The sequence below is a fragment of the Symphalangus syndactylus genome, chromosome 22, assembly GCF_028878055.3.
Source record: "Symphalangus syndactylus isolate Jambi chromosome 22, NHGRI_mSymSyn1-v2.1_pri, whole genome shotgun sequence".
NCBI lineage: Eukaryota > Metazoa > Chordata > Mammalia > Primates > Hylobatidae > Symphalangus > Symphalangus syndactylus.
Genome location: NC_072444.2, coordinates 15910167 through 15927780, shown reverse-complemented (window position 1 = coordinate 15927780; position 17614 = coordinate 15910167). Strand labels below are relative to the sequence as shown.

The window sequence follows — 17614 nt, the reverse complement described above, 5'->3', positions numbered from 1 at the left end:
GAGCAACTCCAGGGACTTTCCCTGACGCCTCTCTCCCCAGGCCTTGCTTGTGCGCACCTCTCCTGTCCCCAGCTGCCCCTCATCACCCTACTGTCCCCGCTGTGAGCTCCTGGTAGCGGGACCTTGGACTCATCCCCATCTCCTGGGCCCTCATCGGGTCCCGTAAGTGATCCCTTGGCGCCCCCTTGTGGCCATATCAGGAGATTCACTGAATATGAGAACAGGGAGAAGGAGGTAATTAATTGAGCACCTAATGTGTGCCAGACACTGTGCTGTATATTTGATACGCACCAGCTCATTGAATCCTCACAACAAACCATTGGGAGAAACACTACCACTCCTATTTTACAAAAGGAAACACTGAGGCTCACGGAAGCTAGTAAGTCTCTCAATGCCACCCACCCAGCTAACAAGAGACGGTGCCAGGACTCAAACCTAGGTCTGCCTGACAGCACAGCCACATTCTTCCTGCAGTGAGGAAGGGGCCCAGGGTGCAGGGAAGGTCAGCACCCCGGGGAGGAAACCACGGGTGGTGCTCACAGAGCCGGTGGCTTGGCTTTGGAGGTGTCCCCAGGCCCAGCAGCTCTGATGGGGACAGGCTTGCTCCCTGCCACCTTGACATCCCTGGACATCTGTCTGGGGTCAATCTGGCCACGGTTCACACAAAGCCAGGCCCAACTCTGGGTACAATAGCGATAAATAGAATTTATTTTATACAACTGTTACCGACATCCACACGGCCACAGGGGCTTCCAAAATGGGTACTGGGGCCAGGAGGCTGGCCTTTGGCGTGGCGCCTAAAAAGTGTGACCAGACACACAAGGGCTCCCAGCAGCTGTGCCGGGCTGCCCCCTCCATGGTGGTCGGGGGAGGCAAGGCCTGGACTCTCGGCCAGCTGAGACTCTTGGCCTGGAGGGCCCAGCATGGGATGGCAGGGGTTAAGCTGGGTGCTGGCTGAGGAGCCAGGTAGGTCCCCATCCCCCATGAGGGGGTCACTTGTCTGTCATGTGTAGGCAGTGGACAGGGCATCGGCAGACCTGTGGCAGAACTGGAGGGTCCAGGAGGCACACTGGGCATAGCCAGCTCCCTGCCCCTCAGCCCACCTGGGGCTCCAGGGACCTCAAGAAGAAGGGAGGGTGATGGGAGGTCCCTGGGAAGAAAATCCCACCTTCTACGGCAGGTGCATGTAATCACAGTCTTCAGTGACCTCTGAAATAATCTTGTCCATTTGTAGCAGACACGCCCAGAGAGGGAGAGTGACTTGCCCAGAGTCACACAGCAGAACCCAAATCAGAAACCAGGACCCAGCTCCCAACCCAGTGCTCACTCCCCCACATATCACATCCATCTCGTGCTGCCTCCAGGGGGTAAGCTTTCCGCACGGAGCTGTCTCAAACCCTCTCTTCCACCTTGTTCCCTCTGAGTCCAGAGGGATGCTCAGGGGTGATGGAGGCCCAGGGTGGGGGTAAGCCAAGCCCCCGGTCCGGCTTCCACTGAGCAATCCCTGCCCCAGCCCGGACCCCCAGGCTGGGGGTGGGGACGATGCCAGCAGCTTCCCTGATCCCAGGTCTGGACGGCTCTGCCCTGCAGAGACAGCCCAGATGGGTGGGCCATGGGGAGGGTGGGGAGGCAGGGGGCAGCCCACGGGCTGGTGTTGGTCTTCAGGGCAGAGGTCCCGTCTGCCTGGGCTTGACACGGCACCTTCCCCTTGTGCTTCTGTGGCCTCATCTGCAGGGCAAAGGGGGATGGAGACACCATGAAACATGGCATGGTGGGTGGCTGGCACCAGTGTGCCCCAACTCTGCCAAGTACCTGCCTCAGGGAATCCTACCCTGGGAGGGGCCCACCCTTGGAATTCCAGGCTCCGGGTCTTTCCATCCCATTGGGAACCCCTGAAACTTCTCCCCACCTGGCAACTGCCAAGTCCCTTTCACACTCCCATCAAATCCTCCAACAACGCAAGGGCAGAGGCCGCAGGGAGGGGCCGTGGCCTGCCCAAGTCACCCAGCAACTGAGGGCCAGGGGGCTCAAACCCAGGTACATAGCTCCCACCCCAAAGAGGTGACAGAAGAACAGGGAGGAATCAGCTCAGCCCCCTACACACCCCCACCCTCTCCCACCAAACACAAGCTGAGGGGCTGAGTCTAACCTGCTCAGTTTCACCTTCAGAGGGGGTGGCCCGGCTAACAGCCCTGCAGACAGACAGTGGTGGTGAGGCAGGTGGCAAGACGGGAGAAGCAACGGGGCGGGAGACACAGATGCGCAAAGTCACTGGCTGTGTCCAAGCCGGGCGAGCCCCACCCCTCCTGGCCTAGGGGGGCCTAGGGGGACCTCTTGGTCCAGCCTCAGCTCCCAGCCTCCCCGCCAGCTCATCCCCTCCCCAGTGGGGCTCCCTCAGCACCAGCCCCAGGAGGCTGCACGTACCAGCTGGGGCATGTGCTGCTCAGATGCTTCCAGCTGGATCTTGATCTCGGGACACGCAGGGTCCCCCAACTTGCCGGCGTCTGGGTGGGGTGATCGAGAGGGGCCTGGGGAGGGGGGCAGGAGGGAGCCACCTCACTGGCCGCGGGGAGGCACCAGGGAGATGGGGGCATAGGTGGGCGGTCGGCACCAGTGCACTCCAACCCCACCCTTAACTTTCTTCCTTGCCGTCCCCCATTATCCTCCGAGACCCTTCCAGAAGAAACCAGCCCTCCAATCCACCCAGCCACCCTACGCTGGACAATGACCTGCCCGCTGTCCTCCAAGGCAGGGGCAGTCACATCACATACCCACTGCATGGGGCATGGGAACTGGTGCCCAGCCCTGTCCCCCTCCTACCCCAAGGTAGCCCTGCTTCGTGGCGAAGCTGCCCTGTCCTGGTACCTGGGGAGCTGCCCCCACTAGTGGTGCTGACACTGTCCTCCAGCCACGTGCTATAGATGAAGGAGTCTCGCTTGTGGGGTGTTCCTGAGGACGACACGCTCTCCTGGGGAGGGGGTGGAAAGAAGGAGGGAGATTAGCCCATGCCCTTGGCACTGGCTAGGGCTCCCTCCCAGCCCCTCTCCCTCACTGCATTCCACAACCCCCCAACCGTACCCCCTGCGAGGAGGACGGGCCGAGCCATGTCTGCCCCAGGGAGACCACAGGAGGGCAGAGTCAGGGCAGGCACAGACCCAGGCACACACCACCCACTGCCACTCACTCATTCAACAAACATTCATTGATGTTCTCCAGGGCTTGCCACTGACATAAATCAGGCATGGGCCCTGCCCTCAGGAGCCTGATATCTGGGAGGCAAGGCAGGCTGTGAAGAGACCATTGTAATTCTAGACTTTGTGCCCCAGCGGGCAGGTCCCGGGTCTGCGCTGTTCCCAGCTGCATCTGTTGTATCTGGGGCAGCGCTTGGCAAGGAACAGGGGCCCACTGATGGTCTGCAGAATGAAGAATGATAAAGGGTGTTCCGGGCAAAGCCTGGGGACTGTGAGAACGTAAAGGGGCTTCCTAACCTACCCCGAGAGTAGGAAATCAGGGAAGGCTTTCAAGAGGAGGTGTGTGAGACTCAGTCAAGAAGGATGAGTCAGAGCCAGCCTGGCAAAGAAAGGAGGCGGCGGCAAGAAGAGAGTTCCAGACAGAAGAGATGGCACACGTACAAAGGGCCAGGGGTGCAGTGAGCCTGGGAGGCTTGGGGGGCTGCAACGGAGTACAGAATGTCGGAAGTGGTAAGAGAGGAGACTAGAGAGGAAGGGAGTGACCAGATCTCCAAGAGCTCCAGAGACTGAGCTTCCTGTGGACAGTGCTGGGGAGCCGTGGAAGGCTTCTGAGCAGGGGAGGGTTCGTCTGAGCTGCTCCTTTGGGCCGGGTCCCCTGATCACATCTCAGCCACGCCCAGGCTCATGGTTCTACTCAGGGTATCTCCAGGGACCAAAGAGCCCCCTTCCAAGCTCCTGTGGAGCCCCCGACCCCCTGAGCCTCTCACCAGGCCTGTGTCCTCTCCGTCCACGCCCTCCGTCTCCTCCACCACGCTGGCGAAGCTGCTGGCACTGGACGAGGAGCGGGAGAAGTCCTTGAGCGCCTCTGCTCTCTGTGCTGCGGTCTCCGCTCTGCCACAGACAGTGCCCCATTAGCCGGTGTCCACCCTGAGCCCCTCCTGGGCCAGGCCCTCACTCCCTTGCCCTCCCCAACCTGGAAGGCCCAGCCTGTAGCAGCCAAGCACCTTTGGGAACCACTTACAGATCCTTGGGCCTCTGAGCCCCCCAGACTCCCCCTGCAGCCTCCTCCTACCCCCACTGTCCTTCCTAACCCATAAATCTGACCATGTCCCTCCCCTGCTCAAAACCCTTTCCTGGCCTCCCATTTCCCCAGGTAAAGCACAATTATCCTTGGCGTGGTGTTCAAAAACAGCAGCGGTTAGCGACACTAACATCATCGGGTGCACGTTCACCCTGTGCCGGGCACTGCTCTACATACCTTTACCTGAATTATCTTGTCGCTATGATTATTACACCCGTCTTCCAGATGAGGAGACACCAGGCACAGAGGGGACAGGCACACAACCCAGGGTCACTCAGCACAGGCGGGAGGGCAGGGGATGAGGTCCAGGCAACTCCACAGTCTACTGTCTTAACCCCACAAGGTTTTCATGCTCAGGGCCACTGCGCCTCCTCCCTGGAGTCTCAGTCCTCTCAAATCCCGAAAAGCAAATGTGCCTTTCAAAAATCAGCCTAGGGCTCCCACTCCAGGAGTCCTTCCCCGATTCCTCCTCCCAAGGTGAGAATGACCCTCCCCACTCTGGCTCCTGCATACCGCATCTCCCTGGTCCCTGCCACCCTTTCCTGCCTCTCTGTTCACCTACCCGGCTCTTTAGCCTGGGCTGAATCCTCTCGATTCCCACAGAGCCCAACACAGTGGCAGCTCAGCCAACCGACACCAAATGCAGGGGCAGTTTCCTCACTGGCCTCTGCTTCCATCCCACCCCACTCCAGTACAGCAACTCGAAGAGTCTCCGTACAGCAACCGCAGTCAGCTTCTTAACGCATCGCCCTCGTAATTAAAATCCTCCCAAGGCTCCCTGTCACACTTAGGATAAAAGTCAAAGCTCTTAGGCCGGGCGCGGTGGCTCACGCCTGTAATCCCAGCACTTTGGGAGGCTGAGGCAGGCGGATCACGAGGTCAGAGGATCAAGACCATCCTGGCTAACATGGTGAAACCCAGTCTCTACTAAAAATACAAAAATTAGCCGGGCATGGTGGCGGGCACCTATAGTCCCAGCTACTTGGGAGACTGAGGCAGGAGAATGGCGTGAACCCGGGAGGTGGAGCTTGCAGTGAGCCGAGATTGTGCCACTGCACTCCAGCCTGGGAGAGAGAGCAAGATTCTGTCTCAAAAAAAAAAAAAAAAGTCAGAGCTCTTGTACAGCCTGCTAAGCTATAGGCCAGCGTCTGCCCACCTCTCCAACCTCCTTCCCGTCACCACCCAGCACAATGTCACAATGTCTGTCCAGGCCCAGCCCCTGAGATACTCTTTTTTTTTTTTTTTTTTTTTTAAGTGACAGAGTCTTGCTATGGTGTCCAGGCTGGAGTGCAGTGGCTATTCACAGGCATCATCATAGCTCACTGCAGCCTCCAACTCCTGGGCTAAAATCATCCTCCTGCTTCAGCCTCCCAGGTAGGTGGACTCCAGGCATATGTCACCACTCCCAGCCACCCTTCTTTCTGTCCCCGGAGTGTGCCCCAGGCCTCTGCACTGGCCGAGCTCCTCTGCCATGCCAGTCCTAGCAGGGCTGCTTCAGTTCCCAATTCAAATGTCACCCCATGGAGGTGTCTCCCCTGAGGACCCATCTAAAACACCCCTGCCTCCAGTCCTTCTTCATCCCTCCAACCCTGCTTCGGATTCCTCCTATCACCATGATCCGGCAACAGCTTATGAGGCCGCGTTCTGGTGGACCTGTGGCCGTGAGGCAGGGACCTATGCGCAGGGCACCTCTGTGCTCCAGAGCTGGGCGCGGGGCTGGGCGTGCACAAAGTGCTCGCTGGGTATATGTCAAAGGCGGGCCCCAGAGAATGCCCAGGCCCCCCCGACACCCTGCTGTGGCGCAGTCAAGGCTCCTGTGCTGTCCCGGGCCCAGGCAGGGGAGGGGAAGGACGGTTCACCACTCCCAAGCCCCCAAGCCCCACGTGCCCTGAGCCCCAACCTGTTCTTGGTCGTGGGCATCTCTGGGGAGCTCTGAGTGGATGAGTTCTCCGACTTGGGCTCCTGTGAGACGTGCCCGCTGTCTGGGGTCTTCTGACCAGCCGGAGGGCTCTCCCTGCGGGGCACACGGGGGCAGTGGGGGGATTCAGCACCAGGCCTGGCATCAGGGGTAGCATGAGGCCCAGGCAGTGAGGGGGGTCACAGTGCCTCCTGCCTCATACCCAAGCCCCTATCCTCAGGGCCAGCCCTGGGGCAGTCTTGTGGGCTCCCTGGCTAGCCTGGCCAGTGATGGGGTTGGCACTGATGGGGCTATATGGGACAGGATGGGACTCCTCCCAGGTCCTCTCCACAGGAGCAGGTATAGCTGTCCCATTATGGATAAGGAACTTGCCCAGGGACGCACACCTAGGACGTGGCAGTGCCAAGACCTGAACCCAGGACTCACAGCACGTGGAGATCTGGCAGCAGCAAGGACAATGCCCGCTCCCCTCCTGGAGCCCTCTCAGGGGACCCGGCCCCAGCCTCACACGCAGTGCCCCGAGTCCCCACAGCAGCCCCATGCCATGGGTTGTGTTCTTGTCCCCTTTCCAGGTTGGGACAGTAAGGCTCAGAGGAGCTCAGTGACTCGCCCAAGGTCACACATGGTTAGTACCGGGGCGGCAGTACTCACACCTCTGATGTCTAGGGGCAGCCCTGCTGCTGGTCTGGGCTCACTGTCCTCATGCTGCCCACACTCACGGACCCCCAGGCCCATCTGTGGCCACCCCGAAAACCAGCACTAGGCCCTCCCACATGCACTGGGGCCGTGGGAAGAGCATGGGTGCTGTCCCTAGACAGATCAGGGCTCAGATCCTAGCTCTGCCCATCACTGGCTGTGTGACCTGGGCAAGCCCCTTGACCCCTCTGACCTACCACTTCTTGATCTGCATGTGGCACGTTAGGTGACGTGCTGGCCCTGGTGCCCGACCCGCAGCAGGGACTTGACCACACAGCTGTCACTAGTGAGGACGGAGAGGCAGAGGGGCAGGCACTCCCTTCTGCCTGCTTTGCTTTGCCACTGAACGGGGCTCAGGGATAGGGGTGCAGGGGAACGGGGCACTGTCTCCCCCTCACCCACCTCTTCTCCTGCACCTCCTGTATGTTCTCGATGCCAATGGCGCTGCTGCGGCGGGAGCCAAATGGGCCCGACTTCTTCCTCGTGGGGCTCTTCCCAGGGACAATCAGTGACTGTGGGGAGAGGCCCTAACTCAGTGCCACCTTACCTGGGAGCCCCAGTGCCCCCCCAACATCCCCTCTGGGGACCCTGCTGCCCCAGGCCCTGAAGCAGAGTTGATGAGCAAGAAAGAACGAGAGAAGATATCCATCCCCAGAGACAGCCCTCCCAGTTTACGGAAAGGGAAACAGTCCCCAGGAGGGCAAGGGGCTCTCCCGAGCTCACGCGGCAGGACTGCAGGTCAATACTGGCCCAGGATTAGGGCAGGGTCCTGAGGGGGCTGGGGTGGGAGGAGGCCGAGTCCTTAGAATGGCTACCGCTCCCCGCCCCCCAGGGCTCTGTGGGATCTGCAGCCTAAGGGCGGTGGTCAGAGGGCGGTGTAGCAACCCAAGCCCCACCCCGTGCCAGCTACGGCCCCTCCCTGGAACCTCCAAATTGGCTGGGGGAGGTTCTGGCCCAGCAGCTGGAAGACTCCCCCAGCTTCCCACACACTGTGCTGGGATGCCCCAGGCCCCAGAAGCCTGCCCCCAGCTTCTCTGGAGGCAGGAAGGGGTAGGACCCCAGGTCAGTTCGTGGCGGGGAGGAGGAGTCAGGGCAGAGGAGAGGGATGGCGCTCCATGCAGACCGGCGATATTGGGGGACGTGCGGCTGGGTGTAGGGCCTTTGGGTACCGGATCCTGGCAGGGACTGGGCCAGGGTCCCAGGGGCCAAGGCAGGGCCAGAAGCCCCTGGTGAGGGACACTGGCTCTGGCACAGGTACCAGGCCCCAAAGCAGGTGCTGAGTGCCATCGGAGCTGCCGCCACTCCATCCCGCACGCCCTGGGGCCTGTCCCGGGGGCAGAGGGGCAACGTCCCCAATATGGCCTCCGTCCTGAGAGCGAGCAGAGAACAGCGCGTGCAGGCAGCCTCCAGAGCTGGCGGCCCCGCGGGCGACAACCTCTTCCACGGTTCCTATGCCTATGGCACTGCCCCGGCGTCCGAATCTACTCGCACTTTTCCCAGGAATAAGCAATGACTGGCAAGCAGCAGAGGGCGGGGGCAGAGAGAGAGAGAGACAGAGAGAGAGTCAGAGAGCGAGAGAGATGGTGGGAGGGAGACACAGAGAGGAGGAGAGGCAGGGAAAGGAGGAAGACAGACAGAAAAAGGAAGAGAATGGTGCAGGAGGCAATGGGAGAGACAGGGCCGGGGAAGGGAAGGCGAGAAGCACAAGGAGAGACAGAGGACAAGGGAGACGGGGAGAGAGACGGACAGACAGTTACCCGGAGACAGGGACACGCGTGAGCCAGCGAGGGCACACCAGATGGGCACAGAGGGAAATCCAGAGAGACAGGGACGCAAGGACACAGAGACAGGCCCAGGGAGGGTCAGAGACAGAGAAGGAAGACAGGGGAAGGCCGAAAGGAAAAAGCGAGGGTGAGAAGAGCGGAGAAGGGAAGGAGGAGAGGGAGCAAAAAAGACAGGTGCAAGAAGGAAGGAGAAACAGAGAGCCAAAGGGCAGAGAGGCCACAGGACGGGGAGAGGAAAGGGAGGAGGGAACAAAAAAACAAGGAGCAAGAGTAGAATGAAAGGAGGAAACATGGAGAGAGGGAGAGTTGTGCAAAAACAAAACAGAAATGGGTCCGGTTACTGCCACGGTGGGTGCTGCTGGCCTGGTCCTGTCCCTGGGGCCCCTCTCGGCCACCCACAGGAGGCTGGGTCACTCTGGTGGAGAGGAAGGGAGGGGTTGATAAAACTGGGTTGGGGGGAAGTTGGGCCTGCTCCTCACATGACAGTGTGCTTGGTGACTGCTGGATAGCAGAGGTCGGGGAATTCCCTCCTGCCACGTGACACAGCCTCACAGCACTGAGCGCAGGGCTTGGCATGCAGTAGACAGTCAATAAAGGATGGATGGATGGATGGATGGATCGGTGGGTGGGTGGATGGATGAATGGACAGATGGATGGATAGAGATGGAGGGATGGATGGAGATGGAGGGATGGTTGGATGGATGGATGGATGGGTAGGTGGGTGGATGGATGGATAGATGGATGAGTGGGTGGATGGGTGGATGGGTGGGTGGGTGGGTGGGTGGATGGATGGATGGATGGATGGATGGATGGAGATGGATGGATGGATGGATGGATGGGTGGATGGGTGGGTAGATGGATGGATAGATGGATGAGTGGGTGGATGGGTGGGTGGATGGGTGGGTGGGTGGATAGGTAGATGGGTGGATGGATGGATGGGTGGGTGGATGGATGGGTGGGGAGCACAGCAGTGGGTGCAGTGTCCTGGGGTGGCCACTAGGCAGTGGACAGCAGTGAGGCCCATAGCCATAGGCCGTATTCATCCATGTGCCCAGCACTCCTGAGTGTGAGCAGCAGAATCCAAGAACCTGGACAACAGTCAGTGATCACACAGGAGGTGCTCCCTCTGGAGATGCTCACACAGAAGCCAGATTCCCGACACACAATAGGCAGCCACACCACAGAGGCCCTGGCTGCTGCGGACACACAGTAGGAGGTGCTCACAGAGAAAGTACCCACACAACAGCTCACTTCCTGACACACAGTAGGTGTTCACTGACATCTAGGGCTTATCACACACAATGTGCTCATATAGCAGTCCATTTTCTGACACACAGTAGGTTCTCACACAGCAGCCCAGGGCTGCGCACACAGTAGGCACTCACAGAGTTGATGCCCACACAACAGCCCAGGACCTGACACACAGTGGGTGCTCACAGGTACTCAGGGCCAGGCCCACAGCAGATGCTCACAGAGTGCATGTCCACACAACAGCCCAGGGCCTGACACACAGTGGGTGCCCACAGCCTGGCACACAGTGGGTGCCCACAGCCCGACACACAGTAGGTGCTCCCAGAAACCCAAGGCTTGACAGTAGGTGCCCACACAGCAGCCCAGTCCCCAGCAAACAGATAGATACTCAGTAAGGAATGAGACACAGAGGCTGTCCCAGGGCTGACCTGCGGAAAGTCACACCTCAATGCATAAGGGGCCAGGAGGAGGGGAGGGCCAAGGAGCTTAGGCAGGGGCTGCAGGCTGCAAGCTGTCAGCACCGCAGTGTCCTGGCCTGGGCACTTCACCCCCCTCCCATGGAAAGCAGTGGCTAGACCAAATCCAGAGCCTAGGATGGGCACGTGGGCAGCAGGGCAACAGAGAGAGGTGGACCAGGCCTCAGGAGGCAGAGGAGAGCTGAGGGGCCCCCCAGGGAGGGGCAGGGGCCTGGGGAGGGGGAGGGCACTCACTATTCCAGCCGCCTTGGCCAGGTCGGGGTTGTTGGGCGCGAAGCTCCCGCTGTGGCTGGTGGACACGGTGTTGGGCTTCTTGTTGCTCAGCCCCATGGCATCCATGGACTGGCTGCGGCTCCGGATGACCCGCTGTGAAGGGGGTGGCGGTGGAGGAGGCACAGGATTCCTAAGGGCCGTCCCCTTGGGGAAACCCAGGAGCCCAGGCATCTGGTCTCTCCCTCGTGATGCCACTCTGGGTGAGCCCTGGAAATCCTTTCCCCTGGGCACGTGGCCAGCAGGGCAACAGAGGGAGGTGGGGCCAGGCCTCAATTTCCCTGTGCGTCACATGAGAAGCAGGTACATATGGGGCCTAAGGGTAGCTCAGGTATCGGCTCTGCCACCAACTTGCCGGGTGGCCTTGGGGACACCACTTCACTTCTCTCAGTCTCTGGGACACACAGGCTGCTCTGTGCTGAGTGTCCTCATGTGGCTGCGTAAGGACTGCAGAAGACAATAGGTCATGGCCAAAAGTGTGCACGGAGAGCCCTCTTGACACCTGAGTTTCATTCCTGTTACGGCCTCTTAGAGCTCTCCTGCCTTCTTTCTTTTCTTCCCTCCCACCCTCCTTCCTTGTTTTTTTCAGACCAATCTATACCAAATGCTTGCTATGGGACCAGCACTTTACAATCACTCTGTCACTGGATCTCCCTGCAAGATGGGGACTAGCAGTCATGCCCATTTCACACACGATGGAACTGAGGCAGGGGTGAGCCCGGCATGCCAGGACCCATGCTCTCAACTCTGGACTCCGCTGCTTCTGAGAAATTCTTTGACCTAATCTAGGTCCACCGTCCAGCACCTAGCAGATGTGGGACCATCGGAGTCCTCCTTAAAGGAGACACCCCAGATCCATATTGACCCCACCTGTCCTGTCTCCAGTCCCCAAGCCTCTTTCTCAAAGATGATCTGTTCACCTCAGTTCCTGAGCAGGCCTGGGCAGCTGGGCTAATTCCCTTATTCCAACCCATAGCTCCAGCTGTTTGATCTGCCCTGGGTTGAGGGTGAGGTGTGACCAGCCAGTCGGGCACCTGGAGGATGGGCAGTTATCCTCCTGTGGGTGGAGGAGACGGTGGCAAAAAGGCTGCCACCTGGGGCCCTGTGGCCTGGGTGAGTCCAGACCCTGTCCAGGAACTACTCCACTCCCCACGCTTCTCATTTCAGACAACAGATGCTGAGGCAGACAGGCAAGGTTTTGCATTTTGCTTTTAAACTTATATTGCACTAACCTAACTCTTTTACAGATAACAATAACTGTATGAGGTAAGTTGCCATTACTCTACTCAACAGATAAAGAAACTGATGCTCATAGAATGCCCAAGCTGGTAAGTAACAGAGCTGAGATTTGAAGTGTCCGTGCTCTTAATGCTAAGCTAAACCAGGGACAGGCAGGGTAGGTCACGCAGGCCAGGTCCCTCTCCAATGATCATGGTTCACACACCTCTTCTGAGAACTCTATTTCTTTCCCTCAGTCAAGACAGAGCCTCTTCCTCTCTTCTCTGCCTTCGGACCTGGCAGCCTTTGTACGAGCAGCCCTTGCTGTCTCCAGAATCCTCCACCCTTCAGCAGAATTCCCAGGTGAATTCTCCACCTAGGCCCCACCTCTAACAGTTACTCCTCCCCAAGCCAGGGCCCCACCTTACACGCTGCTCCCTTAAACTCTACCCAAGGCAGACTATGTCCCCAAGTGTAAGCTCATTCTAAAGCCCAGGTCCACTTCGAGCCCTGCCCTCATCCCAGACTAGAGCCTCCTTTAGCCACACCCCCACGCCATGTCCATTAGCCCCGGCCCCTGACTCCACCCCCAGCCACGTCCCTTCTCAGACTCTACCCCCAGGCGAGCGGCCTCTAGCCACACCTCCACACCATGTCAATCAGCCCCAGTCCGGGACTTCGCCCCAGCCGCTGCCCCTCTCAGACTTCACCTCCAATGCGAACTGCCTCTAGCCGCACTCCCCATGCTGTGTCAATCCCTCAGGCCGGGACTCCACCCCCTCAGCCACGCCCCTTCTGCCAGACTCCACCCCCACGCCGTGTCCATCAGTCTATCAGCCTCAGCCTGGGATTCCGCCCTAGCCACATCCCTGCTCCCCGACCAGTTAGACCTGGGGCCCTTCACCTTGAAAGACTCAAAGAAGCCGCCGCCCCCACTGCCATTCTCCATCTTGTCCTCGTCGCCGCCCAAGCCCATCATGGACTGGCTGTGGATGTGTAGTTCCTCATAGAGCGTCTCCAGGAGGGCGGCCCGCGTCCGCTCCTGTGGGTCAGGCCCGGGCCGTCAGGAGGGACCCCAAGGATCAGCCCTTCGGCCCACAGTTCAAATCCTGGCCACCTTCTGAGGCACCGGCCACCTTCTCTGAATGAGTGGGGGAGTGCGGAGGGCGGAGGGCTCCTGCACCGCCTTCCCCCAGGCCACTCCACAGCTCAAGCAGCCCCCAGGGACCCTCATATAAAGGGCCTCTCATAGCCCCTTCAAGATCTGGCTTCATGTCCCCACCCCCCAGGTCCACCCCCCACCCAGTCCCAAGGTGTCCCTGTCAGCCTAACCACCTCCCAGTATCTCCTGGGAACTCCTCACTATCCCTCCAGCTTCCTCTCCCCGACCTCCTACTCATCCATCAATCCATCCAGCCCCAGGTGTCCCCGCTAAGGCCAAGGTCTGAACATGGCTTTTCCCTTCCCAGGGACAGGGCTGAAATTATAGGTTGGAAGGTGAGAAGAGGGTCACCCAGCCCTCACAGCCCATACTCACCTCCAGTTTGGCAAACTTCTCCGCCTTGTAGCAGGCATATTCAGCGTTGATCAGCTTTGTCAGCAAAAATTCCTGGAACTCAGGCCCCTGGAAACCCCCAGTGTGGAGGAGATAAGAAAGGGAAGTTGAGATGACACATAAACAAGGGTCTGAACCCCAATGAGGCAGAGGCTGCAGCTCCTGAACCATGCTCTACTGGGGCCTGGGGTCACCCTCTTCACTCCCAATAGGGCATCTCCCTGGGCTCACCTCCCCAGGTACCTTCAAGGGGCCCCAGTGCCCTTCATGGCCGCCCACGCCCTCGGGAGAGCAAACTCCACAGATGTTGGGGTCTCGACCTACTGCTTCAGTCTAGGGTAGCAGAACACGCTATGTACAGAGCTGAAGCCCAGGCTTGAAGTGTGCCCCTCCCCAAACATTTTAGAAGAAAGAAGAGACTGGAACTGTCAGAAAGAGAACAGAAATGAGGAAAGGCCAGTCTACTATGGAAAGTGTAAAACAATCGTGTAGTTTATTCTGTGACCTTGTGAAAAAAAAAAAAAAAAATGGTGTTTTCAAGATGAATGGAAAAGCCAGGCCCCAGTTGCAGTTGCAGTTAGGGGAGCCCAGCTGCCCTGGCACACAATGAAGCTTTGGGACCTCATAAGGCAGAATGTGTATGCACCCCCCAGGCCCCCACCCATTTTGTCCTGCTCTGCCCATGACTGGGGGGGTGCCCCTCACCTTCCTGAACACGGCGGGGTCCGGGAGGGGGGGTCCGAAGAAGGGCACATCATCTCTTGCAGTGACAGAGACCTGGAAGGGAGGGCAGCTGTCCGTTCCTGTGGAGCCTGGGGTCTGCTCTGCCCCACCCCAGCCAGAAACCCCTACTTCGCCTCCCTGGCCTGCCCCTTGGTCAGGGAGGCCCAGTGACTGTGGGCTGGATGAATCTTTCTTCCAGAGATTTCTGCCCTCTATCTTTTGCCCTGAATTTTAGTGGTGGAGATGGGTAGGGGCCTCAGGAATCATCGGGATGGTGAAGGCAGAAGAGGCTACGGGAGGTGGAGGACAGTGATACCAGGCCAGGAGGCAGAGGAGGGAAACTGTCCTCTCTGAGGGGGTGAGCTTTGGGGAAGACATGGGGCGTGGTGTGAACAGTGCACCACTGAAGCCTTCCACGGTCCCCCTGTTATAGCTGGAAAAAGTGAGGCTCAGAGGGGCATCCCAGGGAAGGCAGAGCTGCAGCCAGGGCCCTTGCTGATGCCCCTGGGAGGCTCCAAGAGCGCCCACCTTGTAGAGGGGTCCATCAGGGCCCCCGCCCTCAGCCTGCACCACTACGTAGGCGTGCAGGAAGTTGGATGCGATCATGTCAGGCACGAACGGAGTGTTCTCGTCCTGGAAGACCACAGCCACGATGTCATTCCCGATGTGCCGCTTCCGCTGCAACTGAGCACAAAGCCACGGGCCTTCACGGTCTGGCCAGAGGGGGCCCACTGGGGAGAGGGGTGCCCACGGGAGTTTAGGAGGGTTTGGGGTAGTCAGAGGGCAGATCTAAGGATTTGCTTTACCCAAAATAATGTAGCAAAAACACTTGTCTTAAAACTATTTTAGTTGAAAAATGGCCTGTTTGGAACAGCGTACACTCTTCAGGTGACGAGGGAACACTAATATCCCCAGACCTCACCACTAATCAATTCATCCATGTAACCAAAACCCACTTGTACCTGGATATCTATTGAAATTACAAGAAAAATTATTTTAGTTTTCTTGGAATGCTGCGACAGAAGATGAAACCAAGGCCAAGAGAAGTGACTTGGAAGGTGCTCTAATGAGCTATAATGAGCTTGGGGACTCGAGCCCAGGTCTCTTGGTCCCCAGACCCTACCTCTCAGCCCTTCTCCTATCTCAATGCCCCAAACATGGCCCCCGATCGAATAAACAAGCTCAACTTGGTATACATTCATGTTGCTAAAATGAACACAGACCCTTAGTAAACGAAAGTTAAGAGACACTAAAAATAAGGAATAACTATTTCCATTTTTCTCACATTTCCCTTTTATCCCTCTGGGCTGGGGACCTGATTGGGGAGGCAGATAGCCCTGTAGGAGGCTCAGGACAAGGGCACACACTTCCGAGTTCAGTTCCTGGCATGTGCCTTGCATGTCCTCAAGTCCAGGCCTTTGCAGAAGCTGTTCCCGCCACCTGGAGCATGTCCCGTCCTTCTCCCAGCTCCTTCACAGCCTAAAAGTCATTTTCTCTTGAAAGCTTTTCCTGACTCCCACCTCTGCCAAGACTACATGTCCCCACATGACCCCATGATGCTCTCCACTCCCCATAAAACACCAGCTCAGATCTGCTGAACTCTTGCAACGTACTAGGCAGTGTTCTAGTCCCTCTATGCACCCACGCATTTATGCTCACCTAGGAAGTGGGTGCCATTCTGACTGTAGAAACCAAGGCTTTCTGTCTCCCCTGACACAACGAGAGCCCACAAGTGGGGGCGCTGATCATTTCCATCTCTGTCCCAGGGCCGGGCGCTGAGCCTGGCGTGATGGAGGCTGAACGGACAGGTGGAGGGGGAGGAGAGGTGGAAGATGGGAGGCAGGTGGGGGTGCCCAGGCTACCTGCTGGGCGTCCCCTTCTGTGTAGGGCAGCTTGGTGGACACGTGAAACATGATCTCCTTGTTGCGGAAGTTGCAGTACACAGATTCGGTCCCCGTCTGCCCGTGGGTCACGTCCAGGCCTCCTCGGAACCTGCCCCCGGGCCCCCCAGGCCACGGCTCAGTCTCCAGCCCCGGCCAGGCCTCCATGGGGCCAGGACAGGGGCTCCCTCCCTGCTCAGGAGCACAAGTCAGATTACACTCTGCTCAGCCCACCCTAATACTCACCCCTTGAAGTCCTGCAGTTTGACCTTCTGGCCAAGAAATTCAAGGAACTCCACGAAGGCGGGACTTTCCTCGTTGGTGCTGAAGAGTTCTTCCTCGGAGGTCTGGGGATGAGGGGCCAAGGTCATTGAGCTGGAGTTCCTGAGAAGCCCCTGCCCTCTGTCCCTACTCGGACCCAGAGAGGGCCGGAGGGAGGACCTCTGGCAACCCTTGGGCTCCCGAGTCCCTTGGCCGGTGTGCTGCCCTGGAAAAGGTGTGAGGCTCCAGATACAGGGCCGGGTGGGGAGGGGCGGCAGGGAGGAGGAGGTGAGCGCACCTGCCCGAGCTTCTGATAAATGACGCCAAACTTGAAGTTATTGCTGATGACATGCTCGTCAAAGGTGACGATGAGCCGGGAAGCCTGCAGGAGAGGACGCCGGGTGAAGAGGCTGCGTGTGTGACCTGCCATTCGACGTGCTCTTCCCCTGTGCCAAGCACTGAGCCAGGCGCTCTACATGCATCACGTCATGTAATTCTCAGAACAAGCCTGGGAGGGAGACAGTCCAGCTGTCCCCTCTGAACTTCAGGTTCAGAGACCTTAAGTGACTCACCTAAGGTCAACAGCTTGCAAGCACCTGCAGGCTTGGGATTTGACCCCAGGTCTGTTGGATTCCAAAGCTTAAGCTCATTGCTCCTGAGTTTTGCCGTGATCCCCCGTCCTGCCACGCCAAGCCCACCCCTACTCCACTCTAACTCCCAACTCACTCCTCGCCTCCTCTGTAAACCCACACCATCCTCCCAGAACAGGCCACGTCCCACCAATTTGCTGTGGGCATTGAGCGAGTTCTCCTCACCTTAGGCCCCAGTTTCCTCTCCCATAAGCAGGAGGTGGGCCCTGGTTTCTGAAGCCCCTTCAGGATACCTTTTCTGGACCACATCACCTCACACTGCTCCAGAATTCAGTCAGGGACACAAGGGTTTACCTGTCTGTCCTCTTCCAGGAGGTGCCCCTGGCTCATCCAAGGCAGAAGCCCGTGCCCCTAGCCCCACACTGTCACAGTGCCTAGAGCCCAGCTCCCAGCATCCGAGCAGGAAGTGCCGGGGCTATTCTCTCTCTACAGGTCTCCTCTGGGATAAAAAGGCAAGGCCAGTAGAAAAGACACCCGTTCCAGAGGAGGACTGTGGCACAGCTTGCTCTCAGGAGGGTCCCCAAACATCACAGAGGTTCCAGATGTGAGTGAGGCCAGCCTCGAAGGCAGACAAACTAAGGCTTAAACGCAGGCCCTCCTATCTGCTGTGCACCCTGGGGGAAGGCACAGGCCCTTTCAGTGGCTCCTCTTCTGCAAATT

At 58.6% G+C, this 17614-nt stretch overlaps 1 protein-coding gene across 12 annotated transcripts in view; it reads right to left on the bottom strand.

The window, feature by feature from the left end:
• Window positions 1-685: 685 nt before the first annotated feature.
• RAP1GAP (RAP1 GTPase activating protein) overlaps window positions 686-17614 on the bottom strand; it is a 73408-nt gene continuing 56479 nt past the window's right edge. For 2 of the 12 annotated variants that reach the window (XM_055262450.2, XM_055262452.2), the window contains 15 exons: window positions 16603-16686; window positions 16290-16390; window positions 16026-16155; window positions 14692-14847; window positions 14146-14217; window positions 13423-13509; window positions 12790-12927; window positions 10632-10763; window positions 8145-8399; window positions 7289-7398; window positions 6173-6286; window positions 3959-4082; window positions 2866-2968; window positions 2425-2528; window positions 686-1728 (listed from right to left, as the gene is read on the bottom strand). In XM_055262450.2, the coding sequence (XP_055118425.1) occupies window positions 1438-1728; window positions 2425-2528; window positions 2866-2968; window positions 3959-4082; window positions 6173-6286; window positions 7289-7398; window positions 8145-8399; window positions 10632-10763; window positions 12790-12927; window positions 13423-13509; window positions 14146-14217; window positions 14692-14847; window positions 16026-16155; window positions 16290-16390; window positions 16603-16686 (2001 nt within the window). In that variant the 3' untranslated portion in view covers window positions 686-1437. Of the gene's footprint in view, window positions 1729-2149; window positions 2193-2424; window positions 2560-2865; window positions 2969-3958; window positions 4083-6172; window positions 6287-7288; window positions 7399-8144; window positions 8400-10631; window positions 10764-12789; window positions 12928-13422; window positions 13510-14145; window positions 14218-14691; window positions 14848-16025; window positions 16156-16289; window positions 16391-16602; window positions 16687-17614 lie in introns of all 12 variants that reach the window. The other 10 variants (XM_055262451.2, XM_055262446.1, XM_063631652.1 and 7 more) reach the window with 9 other exon arrangements.